This window comes from Triturus cristatus, chromosome 3_2 (genome assembly GCF_964204655.1).
Source record: "Triturus cristatus chromosome 3_2, aTriCri1.1, whole genome shotgun sequence".
In the NCBI taxonomy this organism is placed as follows: domain Eukaryota; kingdom Metazoa; phylum Chordata; class Amphibia; order Caudata; family Salamandridae; genus Triturus; species Triturus cristatus.
Window position 1 is genome coordinate 678,432,637 of NC_140584.1, and position 25,630 is coordinate 678,458,266.

The 25,630-nt window shown below is 44.8% G+C and overlaps 1 protein-coding gene across 4 annotated transcripts in view; it reads right to left on the minus strand.

Annotated features, from left to right (window-relative positions):
- Positions 1–1,290: 1,290 nt before the first annotated feature.
- Positions 1,291–25,630, minus strand: part of TYW5 (tRNA-yW synthesizing protein 5) — a 148,907-nt gene continuing 124,567 nt past the window's right edge. For 3 of the 4 annotated variants that reach the window (XM_085648689.1, XM_085648686.1, XM_085648688.1), the window contains 4 exons: positions 19,357–19,444; positions 6,048–6,164; positions 3,544–3,879; positions 1,291–2,457 (listed from right to left, as the gene is read on the minus strand). In XM_085648689.1, the coding sequence (XP_085504815.1) occupies positions 3,623–3,879; positions 6,048–6,164; positions 19,357–19,444 (462 nt within the window). In that variant the 3' untranslated portion in view covers positions 1,291–2,457; positions 3,544–3,622. The remainder of the gene's footprint in view (positions 2,458–3,543; positions 3,880–6,047; positions 6,165–19,356; positions 19,445–25,630) is intronic. The other variant, XM_085648687.1, reaches the window with a different exon arrangement.

Consider the following 25,630-nt stretch of genomic DNA (forward strand, 5'->3'; position numbering starts at 1 on the left):
GGCTGCATCCATTTGCCTAAGTCTAGACTAGTCACTTGAACATATTTGAAAATTCATCATTGTTGGGGTCAGCAAACTACTGACTTCTACACTGAGCTCCTCCTGAACTGCAGTCCTTTAGTATTTTGTTCCTGGATCTCCTTGTCCCACTCCTGGCCATTCCTCTGCTGTCCTAGTAATGTGGTCCTCTCCTAATCTAAGGCTATGCTACAAGTGCATTATATCACTGTGTTATATTGCCACATTCCACCAAGGTGCTATATCATTGACCTTCTCCATTGCTTTTGATTCAAATGCTGGGAACCAAAAACTTGGCTACCCTGCTGAAAATATGTCCTGATACGCTGCACCACTGTTGCAGGAATGCGTTTTTAGGTAGAGCATGGACAGCGCATGTGCTGTATTCGTGTATGGACTTGAAGCTCCGCCCACTTTCTGCCCATATTTTTAATTGGCTTGTGTCGTACATTATAAATGCTGGCTTCTGATTCGTTAATAGGCTTGTTAGCCCCTCCTTAGTACCGCTGTGTCTTTATTTGTAACCCCCCATGAGCACTGGCCCTTTTACTTCTGTTGTTACACGGTGTGTCTTGTTTAGTCTGTAAGCACTGTTTTCTTTAATGAGTTTCTCCTACTGCAGGCACGACATGCTTTCCTGCAACATTCAGAGCGCCATGTGTGCTTTCACTTTCCATGCAGCCCGGGACAATGGCGGCCGCTTCTTTAAAATGAAATAGGTCTCGCATTTACAAGAGTTTGAGCTATTCCCATTGTAAATGACAATGCCTTTTATTTATTTATTAATTATCAAAACAGATAATTAAAAGGCATTGTCATTTCAATACCAATAGCTTAAACTCTCACAAATGCGAGACCTATTGCATTGCAAATGCTTGTTGTCTTTTTGTTCGTCACTGCCAAGCAAACCCTGGCAGATAAGGGGCAGTAAAATGCAAATAATGCTCCCCCCCACAATGGGAAATGACTCTCATGGCGAGGGGAGCATTACTTTTAAGAAAAAACTGTTTTGGGATACTCTTTGAAAATAAAAAAGAAAACAGTTTGGTGCAAGGCTCCATCATGTTGATGGAGTCTTGGACTAAACTGTAAAAAGCATTGCTAGGAACCCCCATGACAGCAGTTCCTGGCAATGCTTTATAAAAGACCACCAGCTCGGTGGTAATTTATAAATCTGAAAGTTGGTCCCTCCACCAGGCCAACGGACTAATTTACTCCTTCGCCCTGCCGGAGCAACTGGCCACCCGCCAAAATATAAATGATGCCCGAGTCTTTGGATTATTAGGTCAGGTTTATTTCCCAACATTTTGTTGTCATTTTAAAGCATAGGGATATCAGAAGTGCATGACCCAACAGATTAAATTAACACACCAGGGTGTGAGTTTGAATTCTCATAGAGCAATAACTCAGACAAATTTAGAAAAAGAAAATATCTCAAGATAAGTGGACATATTTTCAGCAGTAAGTGACATTACCTGATCAAAGCGACTCCTACATTATCAGCTCAGTTTATTATTGTGCTCTACAGCATCTAGGTGATCATAAAACATAGGCAATACTTGCATTTGATGCACTGGTTGATAACTCGTGTGTTGCTGGCGTACGAATGACAGTCCAAACTGATGCACTTAATTCAGTATTGCATACCAAGTGGATATTGAAATTTAACTTTAAAAGTGACATAAAAAAAGTCCATATCACCACTAATATTTGTGCTGGTCTGGGAACATGGATTTGCCCTCTCAGAGGGATTCTAATGACCACAACATGCATGAATAATAAACTAACTAGATTAGACTCTCTCCCCCACACAACTCTGTCACAGTGCTATACATTGACATATTTTTCTTTGTATTTTAATAAGTCTTAATAAGTCATCGGAGACCAGATAGTACATGTGTACCCAGGGTGAACAGGAAACAAACTGACTGAATCAACCCGGTGGCCATTATCCCCCATCATGCTCTATCTTATTTTTCAAAGAAACTGAATGGCATCTCCTTAGCACCTTAACAGGTTCTTTCGCAATTGTAGATTATGCCATCTCGAGTTGGTCTACAGATATGGCTGCAAGCAAACTGTGTATTAAGACCTCAAGAACGACATCACTCATTAGTTTGTGTCCACTAACTCTGCAACATGTACAATCGTCAAGACCTTTGCTTCCCCAGACATACTGAGGAGTTAAGATGACATTCTTCTACATCTATGTTGAAGGCACGATCAAGGAGCTACTGCCTCTCTGCTGCGTCTGTCTTAGAGTACCATGGTACTCTGTTTTCGGACTGTCTTGAGCTCATTAGGAATATCCACAGTGTCTTTATTTGACAACATATCACGGTTGAGAAATGTTTACTTGCTTTTGAGTTCAGGGATTCAAACCTGATATAGCTTTATTTAATTAATGGCTTTTGGACATCACTGTGCCACAGGAACAACCTCAATTCAATAGTTTCTGCTAATTGAGTAACAATCCTCAATTCGGAAAGACCAATCTTTTAGTCTGGTTTCTTATGAACATTTCTTTTTATTTTGGATTTTATTCCTAAAGTTTTTTTCTATTTTTTGTTGGACCTTCTTTAAACAAAAATTATTTCACAACAAATAGAGACTTGAAAGGTATATACAAAAACATCCAATATATACAAAGACATCACAAAGTGTCTAATCGTGTAGATAGAGATGCGGTATGACCGCGTGGTCAGTTACTTGTTGTCAGTTTCTTCAAACAATTCGGTATTAGTTTCTCAAGTCTCCTCCATACGCGTCCACCACTGAGGCGCGCCTTTGTTGGGAGACCGACCACTGAATCATAAATACAGATTGAATCTTCACGGTCCTGATGAGAATCCCTGCTACATAAGGGATTCGAAACGCGTCGACCCCTGTTCTCTTTACCTCCGTTCTCTCAAATAGACCAATCTCCCCAGGATTACAACTTAAAAATTGAATTATCTGATGGTCTATTATATGAAAATATGAACAAACAAATCTTATACTAATCACTAGTATCCGCACCTCTTCTCAAAAAACTTTATTTAACACAGGGCGTTTACACTTGTTTCTGAACAGGCTATATTTGTTAATGTGTCGTCAATTTGTCCAGTTTTGTATGTTTATGTCTCTAAGTGCACTTAATGTTGTCCTTTGAATGTTTAATGTGTCCACTAAATATTTTGCAAAGTGATATATATTATATGTGAGTTGTGACAATTTTTGATGTCTTTGTATATATTGGATGTTTTTGTATATACCTTTCAAGTCTCTATTTGTTGTGAAATAATTTTTGTTTAAAGAAGGTCCAACAAAAAATAGAAAAAAACTTTAGGAATAAAATCCAAAATAAAAAGAAATGTTCATAAGAAACCAGACTAAAAGATTGGTCTTTCCGAATTGAGGATTGTTACTCAATTAGCAGAAACTATTGAATTGAAGTGCAGTACTGGCATTTTTTTTGTTGACTCTTGTATTGGCGCAGCCTTACTGCGTTGGAGCCAGAACCCCTATTGTTGCCACAGGAACAACCTCATCATTAGGGGGCATGTTCGCTGAGTTGCACCATCCATCCCAAGTACCTTTTTTGTCACTGGATAAGTTACAGTGTTCATTCATAGTTTGTGCTGTAGGCTTTGGACTTTATCCGCAAAACCATCCTTCGTGCATAGAAATCCCTGTATTCTTCTGGCAGTTCATCTAGTGTCTTCAATGCCCTGTCCAAAATTTGCATCGCTCTGGAGGCTGCTGCAGGGTCTTTGTTCCCATAGGTGTCCGTTTTATCGTAGCAATCAGGCGAGAGGTGCTTCCAAAAGACATTTACGCCCACTCCGAACTCCTCTGCAATTGTATTATGGAACCACATAGCTAGAAAGAAAAAGGGGGAAAGCTGTAACATGATGAGAACATGCTACACCTGATTTAATGCGAATCGCTGTTAGTTAAAGAAGCTAAATAACTTGCAGTAAGTGTGCTAAACAACAATAAAATCCCCCAAAACACAAAACGAAGCTGTACAATTAAAAGAAATATGTATCTCAAAAATGTGTTGCCATTCCTTAATTTCTACTTGCTTTTCCCACTGATTGGCCTTAGTCCATTCCTGCTTATTCCAATGTCTGTTTCATGGCCATTTGCTACATCTTTCTTGTGGCCTGCACTAGCTGAAAAAGAAACATCTTTATGACAATGGGCCACTTTTGATAGGACATCTAATACAGGTTCTCGCATCGTGTGAATGATTGCCTGTTAAACAAAGGATTTAAAAATGTCATTACATTATTTCTACACTGCAAATTGATTTCACCCGAGATAACCTGGAAAGGGTAACATAATAGAGCTCACAGGCAGTAGCGGCCGCTACTAAGGGCAGCTGGTGAGGCTGGCTAGGGGCAGGGGGGGGGGAGGTGGGGGGGGGGGGCTGGATTGAGACAAAAAATAAAATTAAACTAACTTGCCTGGATGCGGCAGGGTACTGCTGCCTCTGCTCCCTCTCCTCAGTGCTGCAACAGGAAGCTTCCATCCCCTGTCCAATCACAACGCTGCCTTAAGCAGCGCTGTGATTAGTCTGAGCACCGTGGATCGGCGCTCAGACAGGGGCTTGGAGACCTTGCGTGTTCCTCACCAGGCTGTGTAATGCAGCCTGGTGGGGAGGATGCAAAGTGTGCATGACGGTTTGACCGCCAAACAGTCATGCCCACTTTAGAGTGTGCTTTACACAACACCCCCTGCACTGGTCAGCCCGGCCCACCCGCTCCTCCCCGCACCCGAGCCGGAAGGAAAACTAAAACGATAATAACAATCAGTTATTATCGTTTTAGTTTTCCTTTTTACACTGCTCGCAGCAGTGGGCCAAGGCTCTTCCGCCTTAGAGGAGCAGCCACCACTGCTCACAGGGCCTTCAGAGGATTCATGGAGTGAAGATGATGTCTAGGGCACGAGGGTGCAGTGTTGCCTTTTTCCGTTGCTCCGGTGAGGACAGAATGTGTGACTGTGGGTTCTCTTTTTCTAACATGTCTTCATGTTTGTAGCCAGTTCTTCTCACGTTCCATGTTTGAGCACTTTGCCTTATTCTTTTACGGTGTTAAAAGATACTCCTAAATGTGTTTCTCTTTATCTAGATGTATTCCCAGGCTGCTGCTCTGCCATTAAGTACACTCAAGGTTTTTTTTTTTTCGTTTTTAGGTACGTCAGTGGCAAGAATATGTCCTTCCTCTACAAAAAGAAAGTGATCTTTGACCCAACACGTTGCTCACAATTCCATGTTGGCAAGTGTTCCTTGGTACACATTCTGTTATGTATCAATGCTGCACCTCTAAAAGCTGTTTTCTCTCTGCTGTGCAATCATCTCATATTAAAAATACAGTGATTCCAAATATGCACACAATGCAATAATGTCACAATTAGAAAGAGCGCATGAGATAATTTTGCGATTTTGTAATTACTTAATATGTGGATTCACAGACTGTTAATTCCTATTCAGATCGGGCACTATGTAATTCTTACACACAAAATGCCCCACATTTTCTGGTCACACAACTGGTTCCTAAAGTCTGGTTATAAGTTTGTAAATTTCCAATATGGTGAGTGTGGTAAACAGTACTTAATCTGTAAAATAGTAAGTGCCAGGACCCTGACCAGGAGGCCACTGCAGCTTGCACCACCCCATCGCCCCCGTCATCGCTGCCAAAACAACTACTAACCATCTTTTTAGCCTGCAAGTGTGACAGTTCACATTCCCAAAGCTAAAGGAATGGCTGGGGAGGCAGGTATTAGTAATTTTTAACGCATATTGTATTCATAAACAAACGCTGTTCTGCTCCTCTATAAATTAGATGAGAAGCGACACCATGTGCATTGTTGACAATTAAGTGCCGGTGCTGAGCACCGGTTCAAATTAAGCACTGGTGGTAGAGATTTTATTTAAAACACATGGGAAAGTAATGGCAGTAGGACAACTGCACAGTAAAATGTGAAAGCATATATGTATCACGTAAAAAAAAATACATTTTGAAAAACTCTCCTGCCATTCTTACCAGGGATGAAAAGCACATCTCCGGATTCCAAGTAGCACTCGTAGCGCCTCGCTTTGGAGAACAGCGGGTACTTGTCCAAGTCTGGGTCGTCAACATTCAACACCTCCGACTTGTCACCTGAATTGCTCACAAGTTAAGAAAATATTGTAATTTTCACCTAATGGATTGGGTGAAGCAGTGCGCTCACGCAGTTTGATAATAAGCCATGTTATCATTATCACACTAAAACCGTAACGCACGTGGTAAATGGGTCATCAGCTAACAACACAAAGCTGATACAGAAAGCATGAGATGCTTTGTAAGAGTTTGATATTTACAGTTTACACTCCGTCTCTCATAGATTAACTGGTTAATACTTAATGTGTGGTCAGAAAGATGCACAATTAAAATAAGACACCTATGGAGTCCACATTTCCCACAGTATGCACTGGGTCTGTTACCTCTTCAAAAACCTAAAAACATTTCTGGTACTCATGATGAAATTATTGTTCTAGCACTCTCTTTTCAAAATAATAGACAAATGCTTAAACCCAGTGGTTTGGGGATTTTTTAATTTCATGCAGATATGTAAATAAATGTGTAAGGGAGGTCCGGGCTAATTATAAGTTACGGCATTATTATAGCCCAGACATTTCACCTCTGGTTTGAATGTAGTTACGTTGTTCTTCTCGGCACTGCACACCTCAGGCCTCTGGGGTGCCGGCTGGCCAACTTCGGCTTCAGGGTTGAGTCCTGTGAAGTTCCACCAGTGATATCTCTCTAGCCACCACTTTGATCACTCCCAGGCCAGTAAGAGGGCTGAGATCACGCAAGGTCCATAAGGGTATTTCGTCTGCGATTCCCAGACTTGCCCAAGAGTCAATTTAGCCTACGTGTGTGAGTGCTGAAGTCCCATTCTTATTTGGCTCATCGTCCACCACATACGCAAGACTTCCATGAGGGAACCTCACTATGTTGTGTTTTTTTACTTTCTGTATTCAAGAAACAAAAATTATGTTAACTAGTCTTACTTCTTGAGGGTGAATCCTCTCAAATTGATACTGTGCTTCATAGTTAGGTATTATGAAGGGTCTCTCCACACACCATATTGTGCCATTTCTATTTGTTCCACCACATAAGCTCATTGATATTAAGACATGCTCATTCACGACTTTGGGAGAAAGGCTAGCCAGTTCTGAATATTCATGTTGGTGTTTCTGAGGCATGTAGCACTACACCCATTGTCATTAGCTACCATTTATCGTGTACTTTTGAAAAATTGCCCTTTCTGCAGGATCACCCCAAATTTGGGGGGCTTTTGCTCAACCTTGTGCTGCCTATAGAACTCTGTGCACTTTACCCCTGCTAACCAATAGTAAACTGTTTGTGTTCCTCTTTCCAACATGATAGATATAAACTCCTAATTGGCATAATTAATTTACCTACAAGTCCTTAATATATGGTACCCACAGTGTACCCAGGGTCTGTAAGTTAAATGTCACCAGTGGGCTTGCTGCACTCATTGTGCCACTGACTGCAGTGACAATGTAAACATGACTGCAGGCCTGCCACCAGAAGCCTGGATGTGCAAATTTAAACTGCAAATTTGACCAGTCAAAATAACTGTTTTGACAGACATAAGCCTTCCTTGTAAATATTATAAGGGAACCGTAAGGTGTCCCCATAGCCCATAGAGTGGGGTGAATGTTATTTAAAAGTAGGACATGTAGGGGCATGTAAAAGTTTAATATTCCCCATGTCCTTACAGTGAAAACACATAAAGGGTATTTTCACTATAGCAAGGCTGTCTGCTTCCATAGGGAAACACTGTATTACATTGGAACACCTCATAATGCTAATTTCAGTCAGAAATATTTCAAGGACTCTTTAATAGCTAAACAAAATCCAACTGAGTGGTAAAGTTTAATTTTGCCTACTCATTACAGAAATTGTACTTTAGAAATGTTACCTTTTGCCAGTCTAGAGCCTCTGGAGGCCTTTCTGTAATTATCCAACTGTTATCTGGCAACTTGATGGCTCCAATGTGGCGAGGTGTGAACTTGCTCCAAGACAGGGACAGTGTGCCTTGGGTATGGGGAAGTGTTGTCCTCCCCTAGACAGAATGGATTGAGGGCTGTGCACTTCGAAGAGGCGACCCCTGTAACAGGGGGATCTAGCTCACCGCTGGGCTTGCCCACCCTTATGTCTCTTTAGCCTGCTAGGCACCAACACCTGTGGGAGGGAGAGCTGCCCCAGGGCTGGTTTGGAGTGGCCACTGGGGATGGGCTGTGAGCATCCCCTTGGACGTTTGAGTGTCAAATCCTGCTTGAATGTCATACATATAATATTTGGGTAGCACTTCAAAGGAGGGAAACAGAACGCCAAAGCACTTTGGATGTGTCCATTGTCTGGTTACTGAAAGCTTAGCTCTGATTTTACCAGACTTCTGTCTCTGGGGTTGCTGGTGGGTATTGGGACTGCCTGTTAAATGTGGGAGGACACTAGGATTACCACAGTACACTCTCCACAAACCCCCATCCCTCTGAGCCCAAGTTAGTGTGGCTGAAGACTGCGACCATCTTGAAAATACCCAAAGTGGGTAGGGTTAGCCTCGGGAACTTTTACCTCATTAGATATAGTGTCCCTGGGGTCATTTGCATCCCCTAACTTGTGCCAGGCATAAATGTGGCACCTCCAAGCATTCACTTTAGGACCACTCCGGGACCTGTGGAAGATCAGAAGAGGATTGAACCTACAATCTAAGACCTGAGAAGGACCTAGAAAGCTGGATCTGAGCTCTCTTGTACCCACGATAAAGAACTGGACCCCAAGAGTTATAAGGCTGACTGACCTCTAGTTCAAGCTATAGGGATACAACATGCTACAAGAGGCCTTTCCTGCAACTACCCAGCTGATCAGTTGGGACTAGACCCTCCTGTTGGCCTCTGTCTGACACCCTGTGAGTCTCTAAGTGCCTCCCCTAAGGTCCTGGGGGGGACTTTAAAACTACTCTGTTTGTGGATTGGGACTTAAAGGCCTAAAGTCCGACTGTAAAATCTCTGACTAGGACAAACTTTTTTTTTTTTTTTTCAAAATTTTTATTGAAACAATAAATCAGTTACAAGCATGGGCCTACAACCACCAGGGCCGGCCGCTAGATTCAGAAAGGATCGTACATTAGTTAAGGCAGTAGGCGACACCTGGGGCCCAGCCCCGTAAATGGCTCAGGATAGCTCGAGAGAAGCAGGAGACATACATTTAACATAAATAACAACAAAAAACAAAAGGCGAGGCATACGGGCAAAAAGCGTGGGTCAGGCTACATCCGGGGGACTTTTACTCCAAAACTTCAATTAGCTATCAACAGGAGGGAGTACTGAAAGATCGGGGGGGGGGTAACGGGAAAGGAACATCTATATTCGATTATCACAATCAGTTGCAAGGAACCATCAAGGGTCAGGGGGACAAGGCAGTATCGGTGTCCACTAGGGGGGGCGTACAGATACCCCCACGATACACGTTCCATTGCCCCCAAATTCTACCCCATGCCCCGGGTTTACCGCGGGCCACATATACAGTCTTCTCCCTGAACATACACCAGTCCATGTTTTCCTTCCATACTGACACGGTGGGTGGCCGCTGGGAGCCCCAAAGCTGCGCTATATCCCTCTTAGCAATCATGTAGCCCAGGGCCGCCCACCGAGTCTGCGCCGCGTTATAATCATTGGGCTCCCACACATTCAAGACACAGCGACGCACCTCCGGCAGCAGCGCCACCCCGGTGACTTGTCCCATGACCCCATGAACCCGACGCCAGTATTCCGCCACCTCCCGGCACTCCCAAAGGATATGGAGAAAGGTGGCACTGAGCCCACACCCCCGCCTGCAGAGCCCATCTTCCGAGAATCCCATCGAGACCAGACGGGGGCCCGTCACATACACCCGGTGGAGAATCTTTAGCTGGACCAGGCGGAGGCGGGCTGGAATGGCAACTTCCTTGGGGGATGATAGCGCGGACTGCCAGTCCTCGTCGTCTAATTCCACCCCGTCCCCCGTCCACGTCTCCCGAAGGCGCACCAATAGGTCAGCCCGATTATTAATGAGTTTTTTATAGATTAAGGAGATAGTACTGTCGGGAACATGGCCATCAAGTATGCGGTCCTCGAGGGGCGAAGAGGCCGGGATCTTGGTCCCCTCCCCAAAGACAGAGAGCAGGGCGTGCCGAACCTGGGCGTATCGGAAGAACTCCTTCTCCGTGAGTTCGTATTCGCTCTGGAGCGCCGCGAAGGTCTTAACCGCGCCCTTCATCCATAAGTCTCCCACTCTACTGATGCCAATCGTGTCCCAACGGTCAAACCCCTTCGTTGTCCAGAGGCTTCCCAGTCGGTCAGAGGCAAATAAAGGAGTAGCGCATGTTAGTCGCTCACTCCAGCCCATGGCTACATTGGCCGCCTTCCAAATCCGTACCGCGATCTTAGTGGGGCCCGTCAGGGTCCGTCCAGCCGAGCGGGAGTAAAGCGCCCTGTTATAGTTACCGCCGGGAAGCAGGAATTTATCCATCTCATACGCCGGGTTCAAGCCAGGCGCATACGTGGCATGGTTAATGGCTGATAGCTGTGAGGCCCAATAATACCTGCGAATGTCGGGAAGCGCGATGCCCCCGTCGTACCAGGGGAGAGTGAGTTTGGCCAGGGCGATACGCGCCCGTCCGTCCCACACCAGTCTCCTCTGCAGGCTCTCTACTTCCCGAAAGTAGGCCACTGGAATGATGTCGAAGGAGTTCTGAAGTGCATAGAGGAACCTGGGAAGGGACATCATTTTAAACAATGCGGCCCGACCCAGTGGGGACAGGGGCAGCCTACACCACCGAGCCGTGTCTTCCCTCAAACGCCGAAGTGGAAGCAGGAGATTGTGCTCATAGCGAGCTACCGGGTCCAACGAGATGTGTATCCCCAGGTATTTAAAGCCGGACAGAGATATTTGGATCGGAAGCCGAGGCGGCAGGAGGGGGGGGCCACCGGAGATAGGATAGACACAGGATTTAGACCAGTTAATCGTGAGACCCGAATTTCTCCCGTAGGAAGTCAGAACATCGAAGAGAACGTTAAGCGACTGCCGCGGCGAGGTAAGATACAGGAGGATATCGTCAGCATATAACGAGACCCGATCCTCAAAGCCCGGGGCCCACCGGATCCCCCTGATCGAGGGCTCCCAGCGGAGCCAAGCGGCGAGTGGCTCCAGGGCGAGAGCAAAGAGCAGAGGGGACAACGGGCACCCCTGCCTCGTACCCCTACCGAGAGCGAAGGGCCGAGAGACCCGCCCATTAACCACCACCTGAGCCATGGGTCCCGTGTAGAGAAGCTTCACCCAGCCAAGAAATCCCTCCCCAAAGCCGAATTTGGTCAAGACAGCCCAGAGGAATGGCCACTCGATGGTGTCAAAGGCCATCGTGGCATCTAAAGAAACCAGCACGGCCGGTTCGGAGAGGTACTCTGCCCTGGCGAGGGCGCCATGGAGACGCCGCAAGTTGAGGGCGGTGTTGCGATGTGGGATGAAGCCGCATTGATCAGGATGAATCAGATCGCAGATGACGCTCAACAAACGATTGGCAAGGACTTTAGCCAGGATTTTAGGCTCTGCATTTAGCAGTGAGATAGGCCTGTAAGAGGCACAGCGGTCCCGTGGCTTACCATCCTTGGGGATCACGACTATCGTGGCCAGGCGCTGGTCGACCGGAAGGGAACCGGCCTCAAGGGACTCCTGAAACATACGACGAAGGAAGGGCGCTAGTTTATCCGGGCGCAACTTATATAATTCGATAGGTAGACCGTTGGGACCCATGGCCTTGCCCGAGCGAAGGGACCGAATCGCAGTCGCGATTTCATCTACCGACAAGGGAGCGTCCAGCTGCTCACGGTCCTCGGCAGAAAGGCCAGGCAAAGCAATGTCCCTCAGGAGAAGGCGAGAATCTTCCTCATCCCTATCAGTCACCGGGGAGTACACAGTCCGGAGGTGGTCGGCAAAACATTCCACAATCTCACCAGGCTCAGTCACACACACTCCATCCGAGACACGCAACTCCGGGACCACACGATTCACTCTCTCCTTCTTATCCAGCCACGCAATCAGCTTTCCCGCCTTGTCCCCGGCATCATACAACCGACCCTGCTGCTCCCTATACATAGTTTTGGCAGCGTCGGTGACAAGAGATCTGTATTCAAACTGTTTCAGGCTGAGGGCATGGAGCCCGTCCGGAGTGACACCCGCCTCCAAGGCCGACTCCAGCCCCGAGATGTCAGTCTCCAGCTTCACCACCGCCTCACTCCTGAGCTTCTTAGCCACCACTATCTGGGAGAGGGCGTGTCCGCGGATTACGGTTTTAAAGGCTTCCCACAGGGACGTTGCAGACAACACAGACCCCTCGTTTTCAAGAAAGTATTGGTCCATAGCCTTAACCAGACTCTCGCGGGTCGTAGGGTCTCGCAGGTACCACGGGTTAATGGGAGCGATCCGCCCTGCAGACCGCGACTCGGTGTCAAAGAGAAGCCACAGCGGGGAATGATCGGAGATACCCCTCGCCAGGTGCCTGACCTCTCGAATTCGACCCGTCTGCGCCGCGGGCATAAGGAAATAGTCTAACCTAGAAAGACTCCCATGTGCCCCAGAGTGAAAGGTGTATTGACATTGGGTCGGATGCATTAATCGCCAACTATCCACCAGGCCGAAGGTCTCCAACAGACCACCTAGCCAAGCCTGGGCAGCGGGGAGGGCCCTGGGTGGGTGACGATCCAGGTCACCCGAAACCACCGAATTAAAATCCCCGCCCATAAGCAAAAGGCCATCCGGAAGTTCAAGCAGCATTCGACCCAAGTCCGCGAAGGTGGAGTTCTGGAGGCCCGGTGGGACGTAAATTGAGACCAGGGCAAGGGGATGCCCCTCCCACCTCCCAGTCAGACAAACATAACGCCCTCTGTCATCTGAGACCACCCTCGTGATCTCCAACGGAAGTGAGGATCGCAGGAGAATGCCCACCCCCCTGGAGCCAGTTGTGAAACCAGAGTGAGCCACGAGGCGGTATCCCCCCCTGTTCATTGCATGGCAGACATTGCCAACCAAATGCGTCTCCTGGATAAACACCACATCAGGAGTCAGACGACGCAAATACTGCAGAACTACACCCCGTTTGATACGGTCCCCCAACCCATTGACGTTCCATGACATCAGCTTCAACCCGTCCCCCCCCATCCCCTCCAATAGATCAGAGGTCCCCCCGCAAGTAGCACAAGTCCCAAAGGTGGAAGAAAATCAATACCTCGCCCTGCAAACAAAAACCACACTACAAAACAACCCCTCCTTCCCCCCCAACACCCAACTCCCCCCACCCTGCACCCCTGCGGGCCAAAAACCCCCCCCAAATTGCAGTGTGCCTGTCGCCCAACTAACCCCAGTCTACAAAAAGACCCCGGAGGAGGAAAGGGACCCGTCCCCGCCCGCCCCCCATACAGGTACTAGCAAAACACACTGAACCAAAGAAGTACAACCCAGCTGAGCAGTGCAAATTGGCAAAATCAAGGACCAAGAGTCACTCCAAAGGGGACCCGTCACCGTTGGCACCCGCAGAGGGCCCGGGACGGCCACCTCTGTCCGGCAGCGAGTCCAACCAGTCACTCACGGCCACAGGAGAGTCAAAGAAGGCAGTCCGATCCTCATGTTCCACTCGGAGTTTGGCAGGGTAGAGCATAGAGTACTTTAGGCCCAGCTCACGAAGACGACGTTTCACCCCCTGGAATCCCATCCGCTGTTTCTGGACAAGTTGAGTAAAGTCCGGATAAAAGTTAATGGATGAGTTCTCATGTCGAACCGGGCCATGGACCCGCGAGGCCTGCAGAATCGCATCCCGGTCTCTGTAGTAAAACAGTTTGGCCACGATAGGCCTCGGGGGGGCCCCCGGCCGTGGCCGCCCACCCGGAACTCGATGAGCCCGTTCAACGGCAAAAAATTTACTCAAGCCCGCAGGGGTCAGCTGTTGGAGGATGAGTTCCTCGACCAGGAGGTCAACCGGGCGGTCGTCGGAGGACTCCGGTACGCCGATGACACGGATGTTGTTGCGTCGGGCCCGTCCCTCGAAGTCCTCCAGCCGCCGGGCCATCTGCTCATTGACCACCTTGATGTCGCCAAGCGCGGCCTGCAGGTCCGACACATCCGCACCCAGGGTGGAGGTCCGCGCATCGAGAGTTTGAACCCTCTCGTTTGTTTTGGAGAGGTCCGCCCGTATTAAGGTGACATCAATCGCCACCGTATCGATCTTGCGGGCCAGGGCCTCGTATTGCGTGGCGATGGTCTCCCTGATGCCATCAATGGCGCCCATGATGTCCTGTAGGGAAAGTTCAGAAGAGACGGATGTGCCACCACCGGCGACGTCTGAGGGGGGACCGGCCGTTCCAGGAGAGCCTCTGCCCTGAGTGTAGCGGTCCATGTTGTTGGTCTGGACCGATCCTCCACGGAGGGAGGATTTAGTCTTACGCCCCTCGGGGCCCCCCTTGCCCCCCATGCGGCCACGGACTCCGAGGGGGACCGCCGATCAAAAGTAGTTGGGATACCGGCCCTGGAAACCAGCGCCTCACCCGAGGCCACAATATGGCGGTGCGGGGGGACCCAAGGCGATAGGCACTCTAGTGGCAGGTGGAGACAAAGCTTTGTGCAGAGGTCAGGGAAACACCCCGCCACCTCAATCGCTCCGCCGGCCAGCCCCCTGAGGTCTGAAAGTGAAACCGAAAGTGGCCGAGCGGCCCCTGGCACCGCGCCGCAGCCGTTGTTGTTCAACTGCGACACGGCCCCACGGCTCACCTTCGCCCCGGGCACCTCCGTCGGGTGGGTCCCAAAAGTTCAAACAACGATAACTCAGGATTCCCGGGTCCGATTAAATTTCTGAAAAGAGATACGTGCTCAGCCAGTCGTCATCTCCCAGATTCCATAAACCAAATCAGGATATTGTCAGGATAAATTCCGAGGAGCAGCGAGGGTCCGGGGAGCCCTGTGCTCACGCGACCATCTTGGATGCGCGCTAGGCTCCTCCCCGACTAGGACAAACTTGATTAGTGTATCCGACCTGTGCTCAATTTCCGGTCAGTGTCGGGTTGTGTCTACGTCTTGTTCTACCGCTACCATTGACTATTATTGGACCTTTGAACTTCTTGGCACTATTTTTACTTAAAACTTTAAAAATTCCCTGGTATCCCTTATTGGATTTTTGTCATTTAGTTTATAAAATTTTACTCTATGTTTATCATTCGTTTTAGAGCTATTGTTTTGTATTTTAACTTTACTACTACTTTTTTAGTGCTACATAAATACTATACAAATTGCCACTCCGTTAAGCCAGCGTGTGCTCTGTGCCTTAGCTACCTGGAGATTGAGCTTAGATTAATTTAGTGACTTAAGGTGTTCACCCCAACAAGGCCTGTGGTTATTACCCCCTCATTTACACCTACTATGCAGGTTGATGACAGACACAGAAATATCAGACTGAGCTCCTTATGATGAGACCCTGGTCAGCTGCTTGTACTTCTAGCCCTGCAACTTCTTGCTGACTACACTGCCATCCTATTTCACTGCTTGTACCCTGGCAGCCAGTGGATACATACTCTAACCTGTCCTTGCATGTGACTACTTTGTAAGTGGACTGGCACACTACTCTCTTGCCAATGTACTGCTATAGTTAAGTACATGCTGGCAATCAGTTTTCCAATTGCATGGCTGCTGATTATGTCTAAAAGGAAGATTGCACTGCTGGCTGCTTAATGACACTGTTTAAAGGTACAAAATACACTAAAAATCGAGTGAACAAATATTGAGGCATGAGTTCACAGGTCAGTGGGATATATTAACCCCTTCGGCGCTACACGAATTCTCCCGCTGTGCGGGAGAATTAATGAGTGGGCGGGGTTTGGACGGCCCACGACTGGCCTCCACACATGCCCAACGGGACGAATGACGGCCGGGGGCCGTGATGAGCACCGAAGGGGTTAAAGAACCTTTGACAGTTACAGGACGTGGAGTGCACTGAATCTCACAGAAATTCATCTTATATCTTTTAATCTTGTTCAAGGAGCCAGCAAAATAAGCAAGCTCGGATCTATTCTTGAGAACATTTTGTATCTCATATTCTCTGAACAGAATTTCAAGTCCTCCCTCTGTGAGGTAGAGCCCACACTAGCAGGATTAGACCAGAATGTGACCAGATGATGAAGCATGCCGCTATAAGCGAAGGGACTTCCAAGTATCCCATCGAATTGTGAGCTTAGGATTCAATATTAGTTTGCTTGATTCTTTGTGTGGTATATTAGAGAGGATATTATAGCGGACATACTTTCCTCTCTTTCCTGTTTAAATGTAGATATGATTTAGTATTCACATACTTGTGTTCTTCAATCCTCACAAGTTACTTTTGTCATTGTCAGCAGCTAGCCAGAATAAGACACAGGGGCTGGACTCCACTAGAGCTACTCCAACTTTTGGCTTCAGTCATGAATCTTCTGGTATGGAAGTATGGCGAAAAAAAGGTATTGTTCCGCTTCTGTTCAGGGAAGCTGTTGCAAACAAGTCAAAAGTGTATCAGCCACCCCCTGACAACTCATCAAAATCGACAATTAGTCATGGATAGTACTTCCATTATAGTTGTTGACGGGAAGTACTGACATTAACCCCAGGCCATGATGGATGCAACAGAAAGGGGGCTGGAAACGGAGGAAGATCAACTGAACCAACATCATGAAATACCTAATTAACTGTAGAAACTACATAACAAGAATGTGGCCTTGGTGGATAGAGGCTGTTTTGATAACATCAAATATCCCCCAAAATGAAGAGAACAGCAGCATGAAGTCCCTCTTATTGACACTCATACCTGAATCGGTAGGGCCAGGGCTTCATCCTACCTCTGGTATTTTAAAGGGCACTCAGGATTTGCTGCAGGCGCCTACCAAAACATGTTGCTAGCAAGCTGGTGATTGCCCGTTTCCTTAGACGCCATCAAAGCATATAGACAAACATGTCCGCAAAAAAGAAGGCCCATCCCTAAACAAAAACCATAAAATATGTTTCTAAGCTGACTTCCTTTGGGAGTCTCGTGTACAGCACAGGAAATTCCTGATAGTCCATACACTGCTCGACAAATAGAAGACATACACCATGTTCTACTTGGTCCGGCTACCATGCTTCTTAATCTGGTTGGGAAGAACAAGGAAACTTATGATCCTGCAGACATGGAAAAGCTGCTGGAAGTTTTAGAGATGTCTGAAATGGCCACTTTCCAGGCTGCTGGTCGCACTGAATGTCAGGAAGCTGCATCAGCAAACAGGACATGAATAGTGTTTGAAACACGGACTTAACATGCACGTTTGGAGCTTGTCACAAGGAGATGGGTGCAAAGAATGATCCTTTGATGATGGGCTCATATTGTCTTGATATGAACACCACTGGCTTTTGACGCAGCCTTTATTGTACTTTCCCCTCACTTCACTTCTCTTGGTCTCTCATGGTTCCATTGTATCTCCCTCTGAAGGTGGCCCATATCCTAAGGACAATATTGCTATCGGTCTCCGAATGTTAATAACTAAATTAAATTTAGAACGTTTTTTAATCCTTCTGTAACAGTCTCTCTCTCACTTCCCCAACCTCTTTCCCTCCTAATACCAAATCATTTAAATGGTATTTTTTCAATCACTGGCTAGAGCACTGCTTTGGAGAAGGATATTTGAGGGTACTTTGTGTCGTTGTCAGAGGTTATCTGTAGCAATACAATAGAAATAGACAGAATACGAATAAGTGTCTTGTTGATGGCCATTATTCCTCGCCGATTTTAAACCGTACAACCATACAATGTTTTGGGGGATGCGCCAAAGTTGAGTGGAAGAATATATTTGTCTCTCTTATATACAGCTGAAAAGACTGATTTCTCTTATGCAAAGGGACCCCAAAATTACACTAATCTGACAAACAATAGTATTTTAAAGCGAGAAATATTAGACTTAACCTTGAGAAAACAAGACAAGTACATAGAGATGTTCTAAAAGCTCATGTGAGCTAGATACGAAATAATAATAAAATAAGAAAGAACAGGAAACACTGACTTACCATACTAGGAAAAATGGTAAATCAAATACAGATCTGGATAAAGCTGCAGAACAGGCTTTATGTAATATAGTAATTCCACCATTAAAAAAATCATTTTTAAAAGTTTACTTTGAGAAAATAGGCTCCTCCTGAGATGAGAAGGTTTAGTGACTGGCTAACATAAAATGTGTTAAAGGTTTCAGACCACATCTTTAATGAATTAATAGAGAAAGAGAGACCTAGATTTGTAACTGAACTTTGAATGGGAAGGAAGACTTAGTGCTCTTTATGTTATCATGTACCAACAATACAAACATGAGGCAAGTTTTTTAAGTCTCTTTAAGCCGGGTCTGGTGGCTCAGTGGATTAATGCGTCCACTGCAGGGGCCTGTGTTCGACCTCATGGTCACAGGTTCGAATCCCTGCGTGTCCACTCAGCCTTTCATCCATCTGAGGTCGATAAAATGAGTACCATTGAGTTGGGTAACAATAAACATCTGTTATTCAGTGCCAAGATACCCAAGGGTGAACGTGCGCTTTACAAATACACATGTTATGTTATGTTATTACTAGATCACAGATAAAGAGGTAGGTATATGGCAATGGTATATTTATTCAAATGATCAAACAGAGAATGTATTCAGTATAAACATTTGTTGGGGAAGCTTTAGAAAGCAGACAAATGTACCAAGTACTAGAGAAGTAGTTGAATAACAATGAGTGTATACAATATTAGAAATAGGATAAGAAATTACATTGTTGTTAATTAAATGTCATGATGTAATGAAAAGTCTTTTTTGTGAAGTAGTGTGTTTTTATTTTTGTAGTAAGACTTTTACCTGGTGAATCTTCACTTGAGAATATAAATGAGTGTGATACGTATATGTGAAAAACCAAATACCCCGCCAGCAATCCAGCTGTGAGAGTAGCATTGATCCAGAGAGGGGTGTCGGTGTTATGGAGTATGAGTCAGACACCTAGTGTGGAATGTGGGCTGGAAAGGAAAGACATTCGGTCTCTTTAGGCAGTCCTTATTTCTTCCTTCGGACTTGGTTGTGAAAAACACATTTTTCGACTACAGGAAAAACGCAAATTGTTTTTTACAAATATTATGTGCAATACATTGTAACAAGTTTTTGCCTTGAAGCCAAGACTCCGGATCCAATGAAAATCTAAGCCCTGCAGCTTACAGCAGTGAATGATGTCAAAGGCATACCTGATAAATACAAGTATGGTGCATCACGCGGACTATAAAGCACAACGCGCTTCCTCCCAGTCACTTGGATTAACAAGTTATCCATCACCTGAAAAATAAGGAAACCTCCAATCAGTATGTGTCCTCTAACTTACCTGTCTTTGTATGTCAACAAAACAAATATGTTGCAATAGCTACTGGAAGGCCCTAAGTATCATTCTCATTCACAAACCAGGGATGTACAATTTGCACAACGACTGTTTGCGAATGAGAATGTTATTTGAGATGCACCATATGTACTAACAGGTTGCATTGCAAATTGGCTGTTCACAAGAGGCCGCAAAAAAACCTATCAAATGAATATTAACTAAGCAGGTAACAATTTGCGACCCTCTGTGAAGGGCTGCCAATGCAGGGATGAAGACCTGCAAGGACTTCCATCCTGCATTTGCTTTACAAAACAAGAAAAAAAAAATTAAGCAGCAAAAGGGCCCCTTTAATGGTCATGGGCTGTTTTCTTTTTGGAAAAACATCAGGGGAGCAGGCAATGTTCTCATGACCACCGCCTGCTGTCCCCGAGGCTGCTGATATGATTCACAAGAGGAAGGTGTCCATAGGGGACACCATCCTCATTTACGGACCAGTTACCACTCCAACTTACAGGTGGCTAACTATTCAATAGTTTTTGGCCACAGTTGCAGAAACAAAGCATCAATGCGCTACTTTCCAAATCGCAAATAGGTATGAGATGCCCCTTTCACATGACTCCTATATGCGATTTAGAAGGATCGCAAAATTGCTTTCTGATTCGTGAAAGAGCTTTTGTACATTAAGCAAAGCACCTTTGTGGTTGCAAACCCTGTGATTTTGCAAATCGTAGGGTTTGCGATGGCACACAGGATTTTCATACCAGTAAATGAAATTGAGAAGTCTGGTTGAGTAGTTATAGTTCTTAGACATATAGCTCTACAAAGGTCATGACTCTATACGAAAAGCTGTGCTTAAGTACTTGAAAACACTGACTGCAGCAAGAATTTTCTAATGACTACCAGTAGGACTGTCACTACACACAATTACTGTATTTAAAACAATTTACAAATCAATATCCTTGAGAAAGTACAGGATTAAACAAGCGTCGGCTACAGTTTTTTTGTCTGCAATGATGAACTTTGAAGAAGCTTATGTCATGGAATAAAATCCCCATACTACCAAACCAGTCTTGTCGATTTAAGAAACCAAAAATTATAATAGCAAAACGAAGGAAACTCTAAACTTAACATACTTTTATGCGGGATAGCTGGTTTCATCTACTTCTACTGCTTCACATATGCATATATCACTGTTTATCCTGAAGAGCAGGATGGAGCATCCGGATGAAGCCAAGTTTGCCTCTGCTTATTTCAAAGTATTTTGTTGGCTCTTTTTGAACAGTGTTGAACTTATAAAGTAATACTTAATCAGTCAAATTGAACTCACTTATACTTTATCAAGAGGGTCTGACTTTCTCTCTCAAATAAACTGCCCAGCCAGAGTACAAACTAAAGGAAGCACAAATGAATTCTCAATAGACCAGTGTCTCTGAAAGGCCAAGAGAGATCGGGCACCGTTAGTCACGTGCCAACATGTCAGAGAAGTAATCCACATTTTTAATTTCTCTCCGATATTTGGATAGTCTCTAAGTCTCTGTGTTGTCAGCTTGTGAAGTCATTTCCCACAAGGCATGACAATCAAATGAGCTTTAACATCCCAATAAAAAAATACAGTATTCTTGACTAAAGCAAAATAGTTATCTTAAAACATACTTCCCATTCTCTCTTTTAAAGGATGTCCTCACTTTTTAGGGTATGCGAAGTTATTAATTTGTCCTCATTTTCTGTTGGATCCCCCTAAGATCTGACTGTGCCAAATACTTTTTAAAGTAGGGTTTAAGTGTTTTCCATTTGTAGTTCCAACATCACACTATTTTTCACTTAATAATATTAGGAGACATATTAAAATGTAACAAAGTTAAAAAAATAAAATTTTACAGACTTCACTGTGGCTAAATCTCTCTTAATAGTGCACACGTTTGGTCTTTTCTTCCATTACCACCCCTTCTCCTTTTTATAATTTGCACCTGGTCCTCAAAGCAAATGAGTTCCAGCATATACCACACAGTACAATGTAGGCATTAATTCATGCAGACAGCTTTGGAAGTCAGTAGGATTCTCCAGTGATTGCATAAAATAAATAAATGAAACAACGAATGACCTCCGAAGAAGACATTTTAAAAATGAAGGAGCAGCATGACTCCCAAAGTATGTGCAATCTTGTGTATTCCTACTGTGTAAAGAAATAAAATATCAGAACTCTTCATTCTTGATAATGTCAACGGAATTAGTAAAGAAGCTGCTGTATTCTTTAAAGGTGCTGACAAAAGGGCCAATTTATGCACTACTACTTCACAAGAGGCCAACAGTTACACCATACCACCCATCCGAGGAAAAGGAGAGCCGCTTACCACATAGTCTGACCCACAACAATCCAGTGCAAGGGACTAATGACATAATTCCTTCCTACGACTTTGACTCTGTTTATACCACGGTATCTCCTAAGGTCTTATGCTGAAACGTAGCAGGTGTTAAATCTAAACTCAAACATGCTGATTGGTTAAATTATAATACTGATTATGACATTTTATGTATGCAGGAGACTTGGCCCATTAGCCTTTTTTTTTTATACAGACGGTTTTACCTCATTTGCACAGATGCCAATCTGTCCTCACAGGGTAGAGCGAAGGGAGGCTTAGCTGCCCTCATCTTAACCACCGTTCCTGGTAGGATGTTAAATACTTTTATGAATTTTCCTTTTTATCAATTCATCCTATTGGCTGTTAGCAATAGCAGGAAACATAATTAAAATATATATAGTTTATTTCGGGCACAGCCCATAAAACACATCATATTGATACATCTAAAATACTATTAGTTACATTAAAAGTTAGAAAATCATAAAAACATCATTGTACAATTACCCAGTTGTAAAACAGAATACAAATCCATATATTGGCAATAAAAGTAGAAGAACTACACATGAAGGTATACATTGACCAGTTGGCAAGGCAACCAAATATAAAATTGAGCAAATGCAGTTATCACCAGTCTGGGAAATTCATATAATTACAATAAGAGGAATGTGCATAGTGCATTGCCAGTGCTAATATTTGTCGAGCTCTATCATACTTTGGAATTAAGAATGACCTTTCTCCTTAAGGCCCAAGCAATCTGCAAATATCGGGAGACCGAAAGAGCTAAAAGTTCTCTTGTAATGTTCTTAAAAAGTCTCTCCGCTTCCCAGTACTGCCTAACACCCATACTACTACATGCTGCCAACAACTATTTTTACGGGCTATCCTCTAGTAGGGACAGAATAACAAAAAATGGGATTTCGTTTCCACTATGTTTGGGCAGTTTTGGCAAGAATTAGTCTAAAGGGATTCATTTGACCATTTGAAAGTGTGAGATCTTAGGGGCAGGACTCCACACCTGTATCGAACATACAAACATTTTGATTGGTTTGGGTACATCCTATTCATATAAGGTTCAAACCGCGGTGCACTTTTGTAATTAAGAAACTTGCCTGTAAGGGTATTTGTTTCGTACGCTTCCCACGTTTGAGCTATGACTGCCTCCCAATAGCACTGTTTGACTCTTGCTATCACCTTTTACTGTAGAATCAGGTGCTGTCCATAAATCACTCATGCCAATTCTATGTGATAATTCTTTTATGTGTTTGAGCCATGGTGTTCTTACTTTGCTATCAAGGGCCACAAGTTCTTTCATACACTCTCTGTAAGATACCAATTCTTGTGTGGACCATAATCTAACCCAATATAGCAAGGGTTTTAGGACGGCTATTGGATGGGATTGAGGGCCAGATCTAGATGTAATGGCGTTTCGGGGAAGCTTTGGGGAAGTTTAAAAAGTGTTTTTAAAAACCTGTTTTCTGTTTTGGGTAGCCCATCTGCATCGGCATACCCCAAAATTTCGGCTCCATACAGGGCTGACGTGCCAGCCGTTGCTATGTATATAGCCATGACTGGTGCAACGGGTCCTCCGGATGCAGCCTTATAACGTCTAGCCATGGCGAGAGCTTTCTGGTGTAGGGTGGGTGTACATTTTTCCAGCTGTGGGGCCCATGCTTGAGTGTTACTTACCCTAACCCCAAGATAGTCAAAATGATGGACTACCTAAAGGGGGAGGCCCTCTACAGTCACAGTACCTCTACACCTCTTATGGGGGTTAATCATCATGACTTCAGATTTGGTGGAGTTCAATTCTAGCCCTCTTTCTCCAGAGAAGGTGACAAAAGCATTCAGTTGAGATTGAAGGCCAATAGGTGTGCGGGAGATCAACAGGGTATCGTCTGCAAACATTAATATTGGGGTTGGTATGCCCGCTACTCTAGGGGCATCATGTTTGCATTACTTCAACCTCATGACAGCCCCATTAATAAATAAGCTAAACAATGTTGGGGCTAGGACACATCCCTGTCTGACCCATTTCCTGATCTCTATCTTCTCAGTCATATCCCCTGTTGTGTTCCATCTCACCCTTGCATATGTATTTTTATGGAGGAGCCCAAGTATCCTTAGGAGGTCTGAGGGAATGCCATAACCTTCCAGTACCTCCCACATTGTGTTTCTGTGGACCAGGTCGAAAGCCACTCTTAGATTAATAAAAGCGACATATAGGTAGTCACGCAACAACGTGATGCATTTCCAAGATATCACCTTGGAGCGGAGGACCTGGTCCAGAGTGCTAATTTTTTATCTAAATCCTGCTTGGGAGTCTTTTAGCATATTATTTTGCTGCATCCAACCATTTAAATAAAACTTGACTGCAAAAGATTTTTGGGGAGTTGTCAAGTAGGCTTATCGGCCTGTAATTTGATGCGATAGATCTCTCGCCTTTCTTGTGGATCGGTATGATAACCGCACCTTGCCACGGCGGGGGAATCCTGTTACTACTTATTATGCTGTTTGATAGGGCATTCAGATAGGGGGCCCAAATATCTGGTTCAGAAAGATAAAGGTCTCCCGGAATGCCGTCCATTCTAGGGGCTGTGCCCTTTCCGTTAATGTTATTGCTTTGTATGTTTCAAGAAGAGTAAATATAAGGTTCACTTACGAGGCTGGGGTGCTAGATGGGGTAATCTCACTAGATGATTGAGCACTGCTAACCTCCACTAGGGGCGTGGGGCATGAAAGCAGGTTCTACGTGAGTGTTATTAATAGAATTCCCAGCTACTAATTTCCAAACGTTTTTTTGGTCTCCCTTCTCTAGGGCCTCAGCTAGCGTTAACCATTGGGCCTCATCCCATTCCCTTTTAGTTTTGGCTAAGACATTTTTATATTCATGCCTGGTCATTATAATTTCAGGTCAAAGGCCCTTTTTAATAGCACACAGGAGTTGGAGCTTTCCTAGGCAGCAGGTCTTATTATACCAAGTGGGCGTTTTCCTTTTAAGTGCTCCTCTTTTCAGTTACCTCATGAAATATGGTCTCAAGATGTCCATGAGTTCACAGTGTAAGGTGATAAAATTAATATTATGGATGTTGGTTAAGTCAATTTGGGACATTTTAGTGACAAAGAGGTTATAAATGAGTGGCATCACTTTTTCATCTCCCTCCATTTCTGCCCACTTTATGTTTCTCAAATTATTTGATGTTGTAATTGGTACGGTGAGGACAACTGCCTTCAGTTGTAAATCTTTGAATCCAGTCATATAAAAGGATTCACTAAGTGTCTGGTGATCGCTATCTGGTCTGTAAATAACTTGCAGATCATACAAGTCAGGCCAGAGGTCATTATCGAGTAATATGTCGTCAATCCTGGATTTGCTATGAACTACACTAAATGTGAACCAAGGGGGGCAGTCAGACCTGCTGTTCCCATTTACTAATCTTAGTCCATGGTCAATAATAAGATCGATGATTTGAGTGCCCACTTTTGATAGTTTAGTAGTTTTCTTATAATTATGAGTATGTGATGTTTCCTGGGGTCTAGCCTCTCAGACATAAGAATGGAGGTGTTAGTATCACCTGCCACAATTTTTTGAGTTTTTTCGGTGATCTCTACCAGAAAATCATCTAGCCTGCTTCCGATCGAGGATTGCAAGTTTGAAGGTACAGACCTAAAGTAAACATTCACTAGAGTTATATGTCTGGATCCTGACTGGGTTTTAATAGTAATTTGCAGGGCAAGTAAATCTTTAGATTTAGTTGGGAGCATTTTGGCCGTTGGAAACAAGTACAG